This window comes from Dreissena polymorpha, chromosome 2, assembly GCF_020536995.1.
Source record: "Dreissena polymorpha isolate Duluth1 chromosome 2, UMN_Dpol_1.0, whole genome shotgun sequence".
Lineage (NCBI taxonomy): Eukaryota > Metazoa > Mollusca > Bivalvia > Myida > Dreissenidae > Dreissena > Dreissena polymorpha.
Window position 1 is genome coordinate 101,121,933 of NC_068356.1, and position 20,536 is coordinate 101,142,468.

At 36.0% G+C, this 20,536-nt stretch overlaps 2 protein-coding genes across 4 annotated transcripts in view; one reads left to right on the forward strand and one right to left on the reverse strand.

The window, feature by feature from the left end:
- The window catches only part of LOC127868281 (beta carbonic anhydrase 1-like), a 180,277-nt gene that overhangs the window by 46,165 nt on the left and 113,576 nt on the right, over window positions 1-20,536 (forward strand). The window lies entirely within an intron of this gene.
- The window catches only part of LOC127868277 (uncharacterized), a 73,099-nt gene continuing 56,832 nt past the window's right edge, over window positions 4,270-20,536 (reverse strand). The window contains exons 10-14 of one of the 2 annotated variants that reach the window (XM_052409906.1): window positions 17,157-17,244; window positions 16,584-16,644; window positions 12,857-13,318; window positions 12,301-12,489; window positions 4,270-5,530 (exon numbers count right to left, since the gene is read on the reverse strand). In XM_052409906.1, the coding sequence (XP_052265866.1) occupies window positions 4,662-5,530; window positions 12,301-12,489; window positions 12,857-13,318; window positions 16,584-16,644; window positions 17,157-17,244 (1,669 nt within the window). In that variant the 3' untranslated portion in view covers window positions 4,270-4,661. Of the gene's footprint in view, window positions 5,531-12,300; window positions 12,490-12,856; window positions 13,319-16,583; window positions 16,648-17,156; window positions 17,245-20,536 lie in introns of both variants that reach the window. The other variant, XM_052409905.1, reaches the window with a different exon arrangement.

Below are 20,536 nucleotides of genomic sequence, written 5' to 3' on the forward strand. Positions count from 1 at the left end.
TACTCGGTACATCCTGGTACTCATACTGATTAATATCATATAAAGTGAATATTTCGCTATGTTCCAGTTACATGTACGGTAAGGAAAAAACGTTGTCCGATAAGTTGCGTTATGATGCGACGTCGACGTTACGTCAGGGGCAAGGAAGTTACGTCAACCTCATGGCAGCTCTCTGAAAGTAAGTACTACATCGCGTCTCTTGGGGTGTTATAATACGCCGTTTGTACGGAGCATAAGGCAGATGTTGCAAGCATGCTGAAAAAAAAAGAAAAGTGTTTTTGAATGAGTCACTTTGGTTTGTTGCCCGTGATCAGTGGGGTTTTCCACAATCCAGCATAAGTCAATTTTTAATGAAACTTCTTTAACATACACCAGTACTCAAAACATATTTTACTAACGGGCGTATCTTTGTGACAATGACCATCTTGCTTTTAATCGGTTTTAAGTTCACTAACATAGAACATTTGAAACTTACAAATCAGCACGGTCAATTTGAATAATGAATTTAAAATCGTTTTCCGATGATACATGTTCGTTTATGCAGGACATGTACAAATAGCAACTGAACATGTGTATCCGACAGCATTTTCGAAAATGAATTTAATATTTAGATATAACGAGTCATATAAGACACTTTTATTGCAAGTTACCGTTTTTTCTAGGGAGGTCATTATCCCTGTAGTTACGATACCCGGATGTGCCAAAGGTCTCCGCCACTAACCGGACAAGGAATTCAAACTTGGCGAACGGAACCACAGCTGGAACGGTTTACTTTAACGGGGAGTGGCGTTTTCTGGATTGCACGTGAGGGTCTGGATACATCGACGTCAGTGGTAAATTCCAACGTCAGTTCGACGAGTTCTGGCTCCTGACGGACCCCGAGGTTTTCTGTTATGACCATTACCCCGCACACCCTGTTTGGCAGCTCCTCGAAGAGCCGATTGAAATCGAAGAGTTCAACCAGAAGCCGTGCTTAACCGAGAAATCAAGAGAGCTCGGTTTTAAGCTAATTTCCCATCGCGAACCGATCGTGTACTTTAGCAACGAAGTAACTATCTCGTTTGCAACCGAGAATTATCCGCTGTCGAATATTACCGCGGACCTGCGCGACGAGGCCGGAACAGAGATAAATTCGCGCAGATGTATGAGGCGTCTGGACAATAAGACGTTCGAGGTGCGCGTTGTTCCGCCGGAAGTGGGCGAATATACGCTAAATCTTTTTGGAAAGGCTAGAGACTATCTTCATGCCAAGTTCCGGAAGCTAATAGATTATACGTTACGGTATAACGGTGTGTATCCAACGCCAACAGAGTTTCCAGATCATAAAAAGGCCTGGGGTCCTGAACCGAACTACGCAGAGCTAGGATTTACAGACGCGATTCAGTCAATGCCAGTGTTCTCACACGACTCCGCGGAAATGTCAATAGAGCTAGAGCAAACCAGGCTGGTAACAATTCTAGCCGAACTTAAGGCCTCGAGTGACGACAAAAAAGAACTAGAAGGTTACACAATGGTTACAGCTCGTGAAAATTCGCAAACTGTTCATATAAGGTTTCCAGCACTAGGATATTATCGCCTTGATTTATTTGCAGAGGGAAAAACGGAGAAATTCGAATTTGCGGCCATGTTTCTTTTGGAATGCACAGCAAACGCAACAAATGTGAAGAAGTTCCCCAAATTCAACGCGGACTCTGTTGCGAAACACATTTGCGAAATATTTGAGCCAAAGGACTACGAAATTTCGCGAAGTCAACGATCAGTTTCAAAATTCGGTCTATGAAATCGAAAAACGTCATGGTCGGTGTGCCAGGTGAGGAATCGTATGGGTCGCGCATGGAAAAGTTGGGAGATCTAAAGGCAGACGAGGAGTGTGTGTTTTCCGGTACAATAAAAACGCCGGGTCCCGGAAAGACGGTGTATATATCGGGTTCCGCGGCGCCTCCCAATGTCTTCTGGAGTCGTCTGTATGAATATGTCACCAAGTGATGTCGAAGTTCAGGAAATGTTACAGCAGAATACAATGGTGCTTCGACCTGTACCCTTTTGGTCCTACTCTTTGTGATAGTAAGAAATCAATTATTATTAAATCTTTGTTGTTGTATATTTTAAATTAAGAACACAGATACGATTGAAAAGCACTATTCCTAAGTCATATTTTTAAATTTGCAAACTGTTATAACTTTTAATTTGTTCCCTAATTTAAGCATTTGTTCGGATGTGCAATGATATGTGATTGAAACATAGATATAACAATATATTAAGAGATCTTTATAAGAAAACAATTTTATCATATATTTTACTCATATATACATGTAAATATAATAAAATGTTTATAAATGAAATGCGTTTCATGTTACATTCATAAATGCTATTATTGTTACTATAATTATTAAGTATCATTAATATTATTATCACAAAGGTACTGATTTATTGCTTTATTGCTTTGTTTGATGATACGTTATTTATTACCGTCGATGGTGTGGCATGTTGTTCTAACTAGTCGCCAGCGCAAGTGCGTCGCACGCGAAACGTAAATCACACGAATTATTCCATGACAAAGAGCATAATCATGTTTTTCCAGGTTAACCATTTCCCAGAAAATATAACCGGTTAACTGGTCGTTCCGGTAGGATTACCGGTAAACCTTTTGTATACGGTAATAAGTAATACGGTTTATTTAAAAAACATTCGTATATTTAAATTGATATGTTTCGCATGTGCGCTGTTATGGATAGCTTTCCTTAGCATAAAGCATGTTTTATTAAATCATTGTATACATGTTATTGAAATATGTCATCAAAATATACTGGAGTATATATAAAATTATAACTTAAATCGCACGGTACATTGAATGTTTTGCTAAACACTCAATCGCACTTGTATCGCGACACGTTTGTAAGTTTAATTTACCATTCAGAAATGTACATTTATAATTAATGTAAATGTTTCCTGCTTGCAGCAGCAAAGGGGGTATGGTAATTAATATGGTATATCCAAAAAAACGAAACGGTAAAATCTGACATTTTGCGAATGAATATAAATTTGAATGCCATGCAAGAAAATATTATAATTTATTACGGAGTGTGATGGATTGAATACCTTAATTGAGTTCTCATTCAATCATTCGCCGAACGTTAATTGGATTTGTGTCTGATCAGAACGTTAAATATTAGACGGTTTTAAATTAAAGCGCGTTCTCTCTCGGTACCTGAAAATCGCGAAAACATAAAATATTACAAAATGCAACTTTTGGTTTATTTTAAAATAAAATAATAACAAACCTAAGATTAAGAAAATAATATATAATTTATTTGATATACATGTAATCGTTTTGTTAATTTATTTGAAAACAAACAAAAGTAACTGAAATGAATGGCCTTATTTAGTATCCTCTACATTGGAACGATACAAGGCATCTTATACCCTCGTCACACCGGACTGGCGTCCTTACTGCGTCCTTACGGCAACCCAGGTCGCAGTGAGGATATCATAGACACCTGAGGAACGCAGTAAGGACGCAGTGAGAATGGCGAAAATTGCTCAGGACGCGAGCCCACGGCGACTACTTTGAACATGTTCAAAGTAGTCGCCGAAGTCCGGCGTTTTACGGCGTTCTGTAAAGGACGTCGTAGGGACGCCGTAGAGACGCAGTAGTCGTAGTAGGGACGTGGTAGGGTCGCTGTCAGGTCGCCATGGTCGTCGTGTGGTCGCCGCTAAAACCCACACACAATGATCATTGACTGCAAGGCGACCGTACGGCGACTTTATTGCGACATTAGTACGTCCTTTGTACGAATATTGCGTCCTCAGAACGACTATGGTCGCAATAAGAACGCAGTAAGAATGCCAAGGACGCCGCTCAGACGCCGTATGGTCGGCTTTGGTCGCCGTAAGGACGCAGTACGAACGCGGTAAGGTCGCTAGGGACGGATTAAGGACCCCGTGAGGACGCGCAGAACGCCATAAACCAGGACGCTGGTGTGACGGGAAGGCGAAAAACAGCATTTTTACCGAAAAAGTCATTGGCGTCCTTACTACGACAGTCAGAAATTTTCAGAAACACAGTCTTAGGTCGCCGTAAGGACGTCAGTCCGGTGTGACGGGGCTATAACACCATTGACAGGCAGAGGTGACAGGCTGGGAATTCAAGATCTAGTCTAATTTGTTGATAATTATAAATATTGTTGCGTATGTAGGCTTATCAAAAACAAGTATTATTTTGAATGAACGCAAATTGTTTATGGCATTAAGAAAACATATGCATAGCAATTTTCAGTTATAGTTATTATTTTCAAAAATTAACATACATTTACAAATATTTAACGCGCCTAACTACCGTACACACTGGTTACGTTGCATGAAATGCAAATCTAAATAGAATTACATACACAATATATTTAAATGTCTTCAAATATACACTAAAATAGTTATTGAAGGTAAGTATAAAGACACATATTACATTATAATACATGCAAAATACATAGGTAGTTCGGAATCTTTTAAAATTCTTCAACGATAAAACCTTGTAACAACACTACTCAATTTTAATTAATCGGAATAGTATTCCGAGTTGTTTAACACAAACAATACACGAAAGTCAATATTTAATAATTGTGTAGAAAGCCTGATCACATGAATAACATTTACATCTTACTAGTCAGCTAACTCATTGCCGGTGATATCTTATACAAGTGAAGTTTCCCGACGCCTATAGCGCAGTTAGACACCACCAGCTTGTTACCATCCTTAGACATACATATGCTGTACGGGTACTTCATATCCACTGGGTAGGTACCCACTATTTTACCGTTAATGGTCAGGTGCACGATGGAGTCTTTCCTCTCACTGCACACCAGCACCGTGTCACCAGGCCCTACACAGGCACCACGAGGCTGCTGTATGTTCTCATTAGTGACTGCTCTAGATGTGCCATTCACGGTGTCGTACATGAACACATTGTTAGCGAACCTGTCAGTCAGTACTAACGTGTTCTTAGACTGGACATACGTGCACGCAATCTCATCTATTCTGTACGTCTTCATAGGAAGCGTCAGGGAGTGATCAAAGTCTGACTCTACCCCGCCCACTGATATCATTCTAAGTGGACGAGGATCATCGTACGTACTCACGACCATGTTAGATGGAGACATGCAGCATATAGAGTCGAACTTGGATGATGTTGTGATCTCCCTGGTCAGTGTGATGGTATTGTCTGTACTCACAGACAGGAGACGTACTACTTTATCACCACCAAACGTTACACACAGTGTATCATGAGACACACATACTACGCCGAATGGGCTATACTTGAACTTGTACGGTGTTCCAAGTCTCTGTAGTCGATCATTCAGTATGATACATTTCTTGTTCTTGTTATCCACGGCTACCAGTCTCCCGTCCGGCAGGAAATCCAGTCCAGTGAGGAGAGGCTCCTTCTCATCATCTCCAGTCTTTGGTAGATCCACGGATACGAGCAGCTCCAGGGTGACTTGCATTGGTTGGGGGGATAAGCTGAGCAGACTGGTGTTCACTTAAATAAAAGTAACAAACAATAATAATAATAATAATACTTATTATTATTAGTAGTAGTAGTAGGAGTAGTAGAAGTACTATTATTAGTATTATTGCTTTAATTATTATTTCGTATTATTGCTATATAACTATATATTATTTTATGAAAATGAATCCATTTGACGGAAACTTGTTCACATATCTTTGTTATTGTTATTATAATTAGTATTATTACTTTTATTATTATTACTATTATTAATTTATTATTATTATTATAAATAATAAGAACCATAAAACTTATTTACTTATAAAACTTTAATATTTAAATGACATTTAATACTTTTAAATGCAAAAAAAACACATTTTTTCGGGATTCGAACAAGTGATATTTGGGAGGAAAATCATGCTGGGAAATGCTGGAATTCGTTGATATTGTGAACGCTCTGTTACTAATACACCAAATTACAAACAGCGTTACAAACGCATGATGCATTTCCCTATTATCAATAATCCAAATGACACTTTTCGTCCTCGAATATAATGAATTATTTATTTCTAGATCGTTTGAAAAGCGTTTACATGCAATCCGTACCCCTGGTCGCTAAGACGCTTTACATCCGGCTTTTTAAAGAGCCTACAAGATTTAAGGTGTGCCAGATACATCTGCGTTTAGATTAGATCTACCACGCTTTGTTTTACAGTAACGATTTATGTACGCTTAGGATCCACATCAACATGCACGTTTGATTTAAAGTGGTACAATGTTATCTATTTAAGGAGTAATTTTTAATACATGGACTTTTCAAGAACCGTATACAGTAACTGCATGTGTAAGTTAAACGGTTTAACTTCCTGTGTTAATGTCTATGAATTAAACAGTATCAGGAGATCGCGTTATTGTTAATACATTTTTGGCACGATCGTGACCCTAACGTTTATATCTGGTTCCTCATATCGTACGATCACGAACATCACGATAGTTCACTCGTAGCTGATCGTGTTCCGTCTCTCAAATTCGAAGCTGGATTTGACAATTTGCTGCGAGTTAATACGTCGTGATGCGATGTTTTTGTGCCCGGATGCAAAGCGGTAACAATTTGTCGTATTGCAGATACACACCAATGCGTTATTCACTTACTAACTTTTGAACGAGTTGGCAAAAAAGCCTGGTAAATTATTGATGTCTTTTTATCGAATATTTGGATATCACGATTTACAGTTCTGACGAGAATAAAAGCATATAGTCTCAAACAATTTACGTAAGTGAAAGTGTAATTGAGAGTGCGTTTCACTAAGCTGCGTACGCAAATAATTTTCGTAAATATTTGCGTACGCAAATCTTGTTCTCAAAAACGCGTTTCACTAAACAGCGTAAATTAACGTAGTGCGTAAATTATGTCGTTAGTTTACGCCAGATATGTACTTCGCGTAAATCAGAAAAATTGGCGTAACGCCGATCTGTCTTGGATGACAGTTTGTTTTACCCGACATCGGGCCCGGGAAGGAATCGAGTTGAGATGGAAAAAAATATCGGACGAGCAACGAACGGTTATCGCCCGGCACAAAACAAAACTATAAATACCCGACATCGGATTCATTGTACGTGTATCATAACGAGCATCTTCCGGCGTGCGTCGGGCATCGTGTGGAGGCCCTCCGGCGATCAGACGGTCGCCGGCCGATGTATATGCCTCTGGAAAATACCTTTACTTTGCCGATACACGTTCAATGAATCCGATGTCGGGCGATCGCCGGGCAATACCCGTGCGTTGATCGCCCCATCTTGTTTCGATCTCAACTCGATTCCTTCCCGGGCCCGACGTCGGGTAAACTTTTTAGTGAGACTTAATCGGTGTCTATTAGTGACTGAGGTATAAGCGAAAAGGAAATCGGTGAAAGGTATGGTCGTGTGTGTGTTGTTGTAGTTTATTTACAGATCGTTCCCGCGTCTTCACGACTACATTTGGTATCGACCTGAGAAAGGTATCGTTTGTTTTGTTTTTGTTTTTTTATCGAGTGCACCGGGATTGTCTCCCATATGGCCATCGCCCCCAGAAAGACGTGTTAGTTGGTTACGGGGGATAGTGCAAGATACAGGAGACACCCCGTTCCAGGGGTGACCCTGGGTCTTTTAGTGCCCGGTGTATAGCACCTAGTACACTGCACCTCGGTTTAACGTCTCATGCGAAAGACGAGTTAGAAGGTTAGGTGTAGCGGGGGATCGAACCAACGATCTCTGGATTGTGAAGCCAGTGTGTTACCACTAGACCACGGATCCGCTACAAGGTATCGTCTGTCGCCGGAGGGTATTATATAGGAGGTTTTTGGAGTGACGTCACACGAGGGGTTTTCCGTTACTAAAATAGATTGGCCGTCACACCTCTCGATTGCGGCCATTTATATATTATCAGAGTAAAGGTCGTCGGTAGACTAAATACTGACAATTTCACAAAACAAGACTATAAATACCCGTTTTCTTTCTTAAAGTAAGACTTTAATTAATGATATTTCAAAAATTATAAAACATATAACAATTTGATTATAATTATAAGTGGTGTGGATGCGATAGTGTTATTTTTTTATCAGCGATCGAAATTTAGTGTAAAAGGTGCATTAAATTACCGGTAGTTATAAACAAAGCCCTCAAACAGCGCAATACATTACAATCTTAAAATATAGTTTTTATTGTATTTTACATTGAATCAATTTTCGCTTCGTTTACACTGAATGAAAATATTAATAAATTTGAACATTCAAATAAAAAAACGTGCATCCGGGACATGAATATTTAACAAATTGAACTGTCTTTGCATGTACATGAATATTGAAAACTCTTGACTAGTGATAATGATCGTTACAAATCTAGCATTTTATGATACCATAAATCTATACATTTAATTTATTTGTCGCAAGTATTTTATATCCCTATTATGATCAAACGTGATTACTTGTTTTCATGATGATGTTTCAAAACTGCCGTATACATAATTGTATTAATACGCAGATTTTTTAGTTGCAATTATATGTTCACTAAAAATGATATATCAGTCTAACAAAAATTCATCACATGTTATACTTTTACCACCAGCACCAGTTATAAGCTCCAAAAAGGAAAAAAATACAAACGATAAAGAATAAATACATGTTTTCAGATTTAACACTGTAACTTAAATTTAGCAATGACACTACATGCTTAAATTGTATCAGTTTAATTTCAAAAAGAGGGCTTCACTAAAAAATGCAATTTCAGTCTAGCAAAAATTCATCACATGTTTAAAATGATCGATCATCAGTTACTAAAAAGTTTATGTCTAAATTATTGTCTGATTTTTCTTTTGTTTCTTGAATGTTTGTGTTGATATGATTAATCTGAGGCTTTGCATGTTCAACCACTTACGCGTCCATTCCATAACGCTTTACCAGGCTTTTCGTTTGTCCGAACCAGTGAGGGAAACGGACAGATCACCCTCGAGCACGTCAAACTTGTTTTCGTACTCGGAAACGAGCGTTTCAAACTCGATTTTTGACCAATTCGTTTTCTTTTTCTTCGTTTTCACGTCCATTGTAACGATTGTTTACAAATGAGTAAATACGATTTTGTCAAATATTTTTTAATTAATATAAAATGTGTAAAAAAAAAACCTTATTAAACATATATTTTTATATAAATTTCACTAACATATGGTATATTTACGCAACTTTAGATTTACGCACATAATTTACGCCGAACGTAAATTAATGCGTACGCCGTTTCACTAAAATGTGCGCAAAATTTACGCTGCGTGTAAGTGTTGTAAGTGTAATCGTCTGCAAAAGTATCTACTGTAAAAGCGAGATTATACGATTTTTTACATGTGTTAAATTGTAATATATTGATAAAATATGTCACAATAACACAAAATATGCAATAAAAAAATATACATTGCCGACGAATTTCATAACATGCAGCAAAGACAAATTAGCGCACTGAGCCGATTGTGACGAATGTATTTCGTACATATTTTCCTACAATAACCGAAGCGTTTGTCTTTTTAGTTAATTTTCGTGTGTCGTATGAATAGATATCGTTGCAGGAATTTAAAATAAACCGTTAAACTAACTTTAGATTCACGTCGTACATACATGTACATGATTTACATGCTGGCGAATTCGTCTGTACAGCCTTTTTCGATTTCAGAATTAAATATCTGGTTTGTTTATCATTTTTCGACATATGTTCTTCTTATCTTTTATTTTATTGCGCATATTGCACCTCATAACATGCCATAAAACTATACTATTGAAGAACATGTTTAAACCTTATTTAAGATGGATAGGTATTTCGTGAAAAACCCTTTAACAAAAAAGATGTTTTTCATTTGAAATTCAGGTCCAAAAATTAGCTTTAAAGAAAGTTAGTTCCAAAAAGGGGGGGTTAAACCTTTACAAATCGGCAACAAATGAATATATAAACATAAACTTTTTTTTTTTTTTGAAAGAGACTTTATTTACCTCGTCCATAGGTATGTGCAGGTCGAGGCCATCCTGCTCCATACCGTACAACAGATTATGTGTTAGTAGCACAAATATGGGTTAATATTTTGAGACAGACATTGTTAAAATCATACCACAATAATTCATTGTATTATAATAAAATTATATGCACAAATAACACATATCATTTTTAACAATCTTGTAGGTTTATAAAGAAAAACATTGCAATTATACAAATATGATAAAAAATAAGAGAGATGGAAAAAAAAAGGTGTGACACCTGTGTGTTTTAAATGTATATTAAGTAGTACATATTTTGTAACTTTCAATTATATTGGCTTGGGTTCATTCAACGAATATTCTTACAACTGACCAATTTGGGAATATATTATTTTGGCGAGTCGTCTGTTTTTGGATTTCCCATGATAATAGTAGAGATCTCTTAAGTCCTGGAACATTTGGGATTGTATTTGTTCGTTTACACATAAAAATAAACTTTTTAATTTCAAGGAGCAATATATTGATAGGATTCATTTTTTCTGTACAGATTCCTAAAAGCATGTCCTGGCAAGAGAGTGTTGTCATATTGACATTATTTATATTCAATACATTTGGAACATATTGAACAATGGTTTGGATGTGCTCACAGCTCCAGAAAAGATGAGTTAAAGTTTCCTCATGATTGTTACAAAATGTGCATATATTATCATCAACAATTTTCATTTTATATAGCAAAGATTTAGTTCCTAAGATTCTATGTATTATTCTAGTATGTAACCATTGTATATAAGTATCTCTGGATATTTTAAAAACAAAACTATGCACATACTTCCAGTTTATATTACTAAAAACTCCATTCCATTTAGTTTCACTTGTAGGTTTTTCAGTATTTGAAATAAAAGTTTCATATACTTGTTTATTGTGCTTCTGGGTAAAAACAACCGAGTTAAGATAACAAGAAAGAAAAGGTCCATTACTGGTTGTTGTTTTTACAGACTCAAAACCTAAGTTTTTAATGAACTCTGTTACAGATCTTTTGAGACCTTCGTAAAATAAAAAATTTATTTGTTTACCTGTACAATTTTCAATTTCTTGCTTAGACTTTAATTTTCCAGTGGTACATAATATGTCTCTTATATATCGTATGCCACGTTCATACATACTTGTATCATAAATATAATTAGAACCAATCTTTAGGTTGCTGTTATAAAAAAGTGGCATGTCAAGTATATCATCAGGTTTACTTATTTTGATTTTATTAATGTAGATTCCATAATATATAAGCACATCCTTCCAAAAACAATTTGTTATTTTTTTGACAATTTTGTCGATATATGCATTTCCCATATTAATCATTTTTTTAACATCGAATAGTGAATACACAAGTTGGAAACATTTCCCAGTACATGTTACTAATTTCTTTATCCAAGTGAGCTTCATACTTTTTTCAAATGAGCTAACGTCGATCATATTAAGACCTCCATGTTCATAAGATTTGATAAGTATATTATGCTTTATTTTTATAGGTCCATTCCATATGAAGTTGTTAAAACAATTTTGTATTTGTTTCAATATACTTGATCCTGAGCTAGGGAGAGCAATACATAAGTGTGTTAAAAGGGAAAGCAACAAGGTTTTTACTATGGTTATTTTCCCTAATGGTGTTAGATTTCTTCTTTTCCAAAATTGTATTATACTTTCTAAACTAGCTATCTTATTTTGATAATTTAACTCGATCATTTTTTCTAAATCTACATCAAATATGATGCCTAACAGTTTAAAATTTGTTGTGCCCCAGTGGAGTTTGTACTTAGTTTTAATTGAGTGTATGCTATATTTTTTAGAACCTATCCATATCAGATTTGTTTTTTCCCAGTTTATTTTCAATCCAGACTCTAGAGCAAATTTATGTAATAACTGCATAACAGTGTTAAGAGAGATGTCAGAGCCATCCAACAAAAGAGTGGTGTCATCTGCAAATTGAGATATCTTGTATTCAACATTTTCTATTTTTATGCCTTTAATGTTTTTTGTGTTTTGTATTAGAATAGCCAAGATTTCTGCGCTTAAAATGAAGATATACAAGCTGATTGGGTCACCTTGACAGAACCCTCTTTCGATTCTTATGAAATCCGATGAAAATCCATTGATCTGAATAGTCGTCATGGTGTTATATAAGAAAAGAATATAAACATAAACATGAGGGGGCATAAACAACACACATATTTTCACAGTCAGGTGACACACACAATGACATGTGACATGTGTAATGTCACATGTCACTTGCGAACGATCATATTAAAATGAGCCATTTACCTGTAGCTGGGCTGAGTAAATCTGACAAGCCTGCGTATTGGTGAAATCCTGTGTACGCCTGACTCAAGGCGTCGAGCCCGGAGTTGCCATTGGTGAGGCTAGGCGACATGGTGGTGGCGTCGAGGCTGTTTCCTAGCCCCTGCAGTCCTGTGAACCCACTGAGGGAACCGTTAGACCCGGACAGAGAGGCTGCAATGGTACCCGGAACAGGTCAACAGGGGCGGCCTTAACCAGACCATAGACCAATCCACTAATACATGTATAACAAAAACAACAGCTATATAGATGTTTTCATGAAAAGCCAAAAAGACACATTTAAGAACATTTGGAAAATATGTGTACAAACATGTTATCAGCTTTCAGTTCTAGATACAGGGGTTTATACACAAAAGCTAAAATTACATCAAGTATCACACATTGAACAAGTACTGGGTTTAGTGTTAAATCTATTGAACACACAGGAATGAAACAAGAAACATGTAGAAAACATAACAGTTTAAAGAACAATCAAAAAATATATATACATTCAACTGATCATGTCACTTATATGAGCTACCTGATAGGTTGTGAAGGTTGGAAGCCCCTCTTGCCACCATATTCTGGCCGGTATCCATCTTCATGTTTGCATTGCCATGCATACTATTAAAACTGCCATTGATTCCCATAGCCCCATTCAGGGCCATATTTCCCATGCCCATCACATCTGCATTCCCGTTCACCAAACTTGTACCATAATTACTTCCCATTACGCCTTGGGACATGTCGTTATTTCCCATTTTTGCTAAATTCCCTAACTCTTGGCTAAAGTCTTCAATATTTTTCATGATTGGGTCCAAATCAATATTACTTGAATCCCCACCCGATGACCCATTATTTCCCAAGCCAAAAGAGTTGTTGTTTCCGAAATGAGAAGGAACCCCGTTACTGTTCCCCATTATGTTGGGCATGGCCATATTAGTGACGGGGGTATTTGTGGCACTACTATGGCCCTGCACGTTATGTGCTTGAGACACAAGACCTAAAATAGACACATAGAAGGCCAACATTAAACATTCATCACACAGATTTCATTTTGTGGGTAAGTATAAAAGTTAACAATCTCAAAAAGTTGAGACAGGACACAGTGATCGGCAGACGCTGACTTCTAGCTCCCCAAAATACACTTAGTGAACACATACAGCATCAGGAACAGATAAACAACACATGAACCAGACGCGTAATACCCCGCCCCCAAAATGGTGATTTTCTGTCAATACAGCTAGTTTGTGACTGAGTCTGGTTTGCATTTTTAAGGTCATAATATACTAAATAGTTTAACTATATAATTCAATATAAAAGCGACAAATTTAAGCGAAAATAAATGCAACATTTTGCAAATAGAGAACCCCATAACCATACTTTTTCTTAAAGGCCATTCTAAGCAAAATCGATTTATGCAATAAAAAAGATATGTCATGTTCAAACCAAAACGAATCAAAACCAACTGTTTTTGCAACTTTTTTTCGGTCGTTTCTTAGTGGAATGTAACCTTTTTTAGTGCAATGCTTTACTATAGTCTCCAAGTTTGTCATATTTCAGGGATTCAGTAGTGAACACCTATTCATGCCCTACCATTATCTCCCGAAGATAAATCCCGTACGCAGGGGGTGGGCCCAGCCCCCCCCCCCGCTGGCTGTCGAGTTATGATTTTTTTTAATAAAATGCAAATTTTTATCTCATGAAAGGGCCCACAGTACAATTTCACTCAATACAAAAGAGGTAACAAATGGATTAGCGTTAATTTACTCCCCAGTTAAGATAAGCCCCTAGGCAATGTTTTCTTATCGTGGTACACACATCCCCGATCAGTCAATTACCCCTTGTGATTCTAAAGATGGTTGATTTAACAAATCTTTTGATTGGCCAAGGAAAGAGAAGCAGCGAATGCAAGCAACTGATACAGGAGTTCGTAGGTCTGGAAATTGCGGACGTTAATAATTTGTGAAAAACAAATAATGTTGGAAGCAGTTAGAGAGGTGATATGGATAATCGTCTTTGTCTAAGTCCTAGGTCAATTACTTCGTCAAAAATAAATGGACCGGAACAAAAGTGATATTTCATCTGTAAGCCATTTAGGTAGACACACACCAAATAGCAGGTCAATATCTTAAAGCTATTTGAAAAAAAAGTCCGGGAAATTAAATGCCGGATGGACAGACAGACAGACTTCATCTGTAGGTTATGTAGATAGACTTACATACCAAAAATCTGCTTAATATCTGAAAGCGTTGCGTTAAAAACCCTCCGGAAAACGGTTATTATAGAGAATATTTTTTTAAGTCCAATCAAATGTCGGAGTTGAGATGATTTTGATGGTTTATCTGCGTTGATGATGGTGAAAGTGAAAAGGTGTAGTAGATGATAAACATTTTATTAGGAATTTATTTTGAAACTTTTGAGGAGGTTTGAATTAAAAGAGAAACTACTATTATGGTTATATGTCAGAAATACTTTATTATACATTTCTTAATACAAACATTTCATTTTCAAAGTTTGCTTTCGTTCTTCATCAAACATCATACATTTCTCAAATCTAAAGCTTAAACATTGGTGTGAATCCAATCTGTCAAGCTTTAGACTTCAGAAAGGTGATGATTTACTTGTTATATTCCATAAATGTATATCACAAAATAAGTATTTTAAAGCCTTACAATTCACCATACAAAATGCCAAATAAAACAAAATGTGTTTGTGAAACACAATGTCCCCCTATATGACGTTTGACCTTGAAGGATGGCCTTGACCTTGACCCTTTACCACTCAAAATGTGCAGCTCCTTGAGATACACACGCATTTCAAATATAAAATTGCTAGCTTCAATATTGCAGAAGTGACATTACATGAGCAATTTTGACCCATATATTTGACCTTGAAGGATGACCTTGACCTTTCACCACTCAAAATGTGCAGCTCCATGTTATACACATGTATGCCAAATATCAAGTTGCTATCTTCAATATTGCAAAAGTATTCATAAAATAAGCGATTTGGGCCACATGTATTTGACCTCTGACCTTGAAGGATGACCTTGACCTTTCACCACTCAAAATGTGCAGCTCTATGAGATACACATGCATGCCAAATATCAAGTTGCTATCTTCAATATTGCAAAAGTATTCATAACATAAGCGATTTGGGCCACATTTATTTGACCTCTGACCTTGAAGGATGACCTTGACCTTGACGTTTTACCACTCAAAATGTGCAGCTCAATGAGATGAACATGCATGCCAAATATGAAGATGCTATCTTCAATATTGCAAAAGAATTCATAAAATGAGCGATTATAGCCACATATATTTGACCTCTGACCTTGAAGGATGACCTTGACCTTTCACAACTCAAAATGTGCAGCTTCATGAGATACAAATGCATACCAAATATGAAGTTGCTATCTTCAATATAGCAAAAGTTATTGCAAAATGTTAAAGTTGGCGCAAACCAACCAACAGACCAACCAACCAACCAACCAACGAACAGACCAACCAACCAACAGACAGGGCAAAACAACATGTCCCCCACTACTATAGTGAGGGACATAAAAAAATTGGAAGAGGAGACCCCTCCTGCACCCTCCTTGCGTGAGCAATTTTAAGTTATGGCAAAATGTTAAAGTTGGAGCAAACAAACAAACAAACACACAAACCAACCAACCAACAGACAGGGCAAAAACAATATGTCCCCCACTATAGTGGTGGGGGACATAAAAATGTCCCACCCTCTGGCAGCCATGTTTTTCAAACAACCATAGCTATTTTCAAACTCGTCCAAGATATTATTGAGACAAATCTTGTGACCAAGTTTCATGAAGATTGGAAATAAATATGGCCTCTATAGTGTTAACAAGGAAAATGTTGACACTGCACAACGCACGACAGACAAAAAGCGATCACAAAAGCTCACCATGGGCATGTTGTGCTCAGGTGAGCTAAAAAACAATTAATAATTTGATAACAAGAGCACTGCATAACAGGTGCCAACGCTCGGCTGCGGGTGCAGTTTTGAATAAATGAAAGATGGTCAGAGAATATATAGGCTATGACAAACCTCGGGTTCTCTCCGAAAACAGCCGAGCTAAAAATGATTATAAAGTTTTAGAACTCTAGAAGTTATATTGTATTATTAAAGCGTTATAAAGTCCATGAACATAGATACAGGGGACAGACGGACAAACCAAATCTTTATTTTCTCACTAGTGAGAGCATAAAAATATTATTCTCTAACAATATACATTTGTCACTTACCTTTGGCGAGTTCATTTCTCAATTTAGAACATCTGTCTTGAGATGCCCTCAAATTTTCAGCCTGCTCCGGAAGAAAAAAAACCCATATGATGATATAAATGTTTCACTTCATTTAAACTTTTTAAGTCTCATCCCATTATTTGCTGAATACATATGACTCTGCTTATCAAAGACAAGGTACTTATATTTTTTGCTAAATAAAGGCTAACATCTTTCATTGTGGTTTACGAACTCTTTTCTCAAGAATGAAGACCATGTCCATTCCCCAATCCTTCAAAAACCCTGCATTGAGACTCATTCTTCTAATATATTAATCCAGCCAGACAATTAATATAAATGTTTATTCACGTTTTTTTATTTATATATCATTAATTGACATACTCAGCACATTATGCAAAGCATTCTTAAATCATTTATATTCGTCAACAACATTGAATATATTAGTGATAACATAATATCATTTTTATTAATTGCATCTGTTCAATTGCCAACTCGGTTGAATCACAAAATACATTTTGTAGTATCAATTTGCACTTCTTTAGCATTAAAAAAAACGGAATGTATACAAATTACCAGTAAATCTTCATTTCCATTTTGTTCTTCCATCTCACAGGTATCCTCAATTTTCCTCTTTTTCAAAGATGCGTCTGAAAATTCCTTCCTAAAAGTGTGTTAAATCAATTCTTTAAATCAAGTTGGTCTCAAGTTAGGGTATTTTTAATGTAAATTTTACTTTCCAAATATATCACTGATATCACAGACACCTTTAATAGTTTATTAGGACTAACATCGACGGATGCTTGGTTTATAAAAAAATATCACATTTTTTGCATACAATTAAATCAGTTGATTTTGGTTGGCCATGTATCGTGATATATATAACTAGTAGATCCTTTTAATAAAATAGGCCGACTGAGAATAGAGATTTTATTATGCCACGACAGCGCATTTACGTTGGAGACGCTGACATGATATTTTAAAGTGTTATCGGATACCCATCCGATAACAGTTTTAAGCTCCGCCCATCAATATCCGTTTAAAACTCCGCCCATATTTGGTTTACTCAATGATTTTTTTAGCGTTCCATGTTTTAGCCCCGCCCATTCTGAGAACTAATTTTTTGTAGGCGTGGTATGTCGCTTCTTTGATTTAAATGGAAACAAACAGCGATTCATATTTTATTCAGAAGTTAGAACATTAATAAACAATAAGTTGTTTTTTAAACAAAACTAACACTTTATTAAGTATATATCTATAGGGAAATATAAATTAAATGAGCATTAATCAATGGAAAAAAATTAAACAAATACAAATGTGCACCGCTAGCCTACCATTCATTGGCTGCAGATGAACACAATTTAAAACAGTAATGATAAACATTTAAAAAGTAACACAAATATACTTAACACGTTTTAAATAAAGTATGACAGATTTGATCAAGTTAAAGAAAAATTTATGACAAATATTCACTAAACATCTCGTCTAAGATTATATAAAAAAAATTAACTAATACTTTATAAATGCTTTCCTTTTTTGTGTCATTCTTATAAAAAGCAAGGCAAACAGGTGAATAGCATACACAATGAATTAACATTGACAAAGTAAAATAATTAATACTTGATTGAGATGCTTTGCTAATGCCTGCCATGCCTAATAATACATGACAATTTCAATTTTTAAGTGTCTGAAATCAAACTTTCACACAAAAAAAATGATTCTATCTCCACAACCAAACAGGAAATTTGTGTGGTCAACCTGAAAATAAAATAAAGATTCCTTTAGAAAAAAAAAACATCATCAAACATTCATTGCATAACTGCTTTAACCCTTTCAGTGCTGGAACCGAATTTTGAAGGCCTTTGCAAACAGTTTGGATCCAGATGAGACGCCACAAAACGTGGCGTCTCATCTGGATCCAAACTGTTTGCTATTCTGATAGTAATCTTTGAAAAAAATGAAGAAAATGCTTATTTTACAAATTCAGCAGACGACATTTTAGCAGACGACAAATTTCCCAGCATGCAAAGGGTTAAAAATAAAAATCCAGATATATAATTTGTATTAAAATTGAAACTTTATAAATATAGTGACATATAGATTTATAACATGTTCAGATAAAACAATTACATAAATACTCTCAAAAATAAATTTGTCGACAAAAAAGTATTACCTTTCCCACAAATTAATTAGATGGGTTGATGTGAAGCTGTGCCGCGATGCAGTTGGGGGGGGGGAATATCTCGAGTTGGTTGAGAGGCAGAGAAAGACTCGGACAAGTGCAACTGACGAGGGTAGAACTGTGCCGCCAAGAATTTTGGTAGTTATCATCAGCCATGGAATGTGTGGTCGCAACTTTCTGCCATTAAAAGAAAAACATTTCATATTATAATAAAATAAAACAAATCCAACAGGAGATAACATTTCAAAATAGAGTGTTTTAATAACATTTTTATGGCACAACTTGAACAAATTACAACTTTAATAGACACAATATTATTAATACAAAATGAAAATGTATAAACTCCACTTTATATAAAAATAATTAAGAATTTCTTTTAACTTAAAATATTTTTATTATGGACTCGGGGCTTTTTTTGCTTATTAAGGGAATATGTGTTTGTTTTCCTAATTTGAGAAATTTGCGACTCAAATTTTCACAATTTAAAGAAGTTCGGGACTCAAATTTTCACAATTTAAAAAAAGTTTGCAACTCATTTTTTCACAATGTTGATCTGTGGGCGACACAATTTTGAACAGTTTTCGACACATGTTTTCAAAAAAGTTGCACAGCGCGCAACTCATTTGTTCACAGTTTTCAAAAGTGATTTTTTTTATGAACAGTGCGTGACTCAATTTGTTCACAATTTTGAACAGTGTGCAACTCATTTTTTAAAATTGTGAACAGTGCGCGACTCATTTTTCCACCATGTTGAATAAACAGTGCTGACTCCTTTTTTTCCCAAATTTTGAACAGTGTGCGAATCATTTTTACAAATTTTGAACAATGCGCAACTCATGTGTTTTCACAATTTGAAGAGTTTCTGACTTTTTTTTTTGTAATTTTGAATGAACAGTGCCCCACAAAATTGTCCCCCATTTTTGAACAGTGCGCAAATGATTATTCCAAATTTTGTACAGCGTGTGACATGATTTTTTCACAATTTTGAACAGTGCGCAACTCATTTTTCCACAATTTTGAATGAACAGTGCATGACATATTTTTTTGCAAAAATTTGAACAGTGAGCAACTCATTTTACAAATTTTGTACAGCGCGTGACTCTTTTTTTCAAAATTTAATTTATGAAAAGTGTGCGACTCATTTTTCCACAATTTTTAATCATAATGAACAGTGGGCAACTAATGTTTCCTACAATTTTGAACAGTGCGCGACTCATTTTTTCAAATTTTGGTACAGTGCGTGTCTCATTTTTTCACAATTTCGAACAGTGCGCAACTCATTTTTCCACAATTTTGAATAAACAGTTTGCGACAGTAGAACAATTGGCACTGATCATTGGTTCATCAGCATGAGAATGGGTGTAAACAAATGGCATAAATAATGAAACATGTGTGTTTAAGCATGCATACATAACAATGAAACTTACCAACCACTCGGCCAGGAAACATATGGTGCAGAAGCTGCGGGATTCAGCATGCTCTCCCACTGATATTATGCAGATCAGTGGTCAAACTGGCAGTCAACTTATGTTGGGATTTCCCAATTGTGAAAATCAGCAATCTCCAAACACAAACATGTTCATTTATTGTCAGTCAAACAGCAATTAATCCATCATGTCACCCTGACAGTCTCAAAACACGATGCAAAACCAAAGCATTTTCGTTTCGTCTAACACACAGCTGGTAACGTCGCTGAATATTGCACAAAAGCAGCTTCATTATTTAGTTCCAGCGACTCGAAATACACGTTCCCCACCCACTTTGATTTCGCACG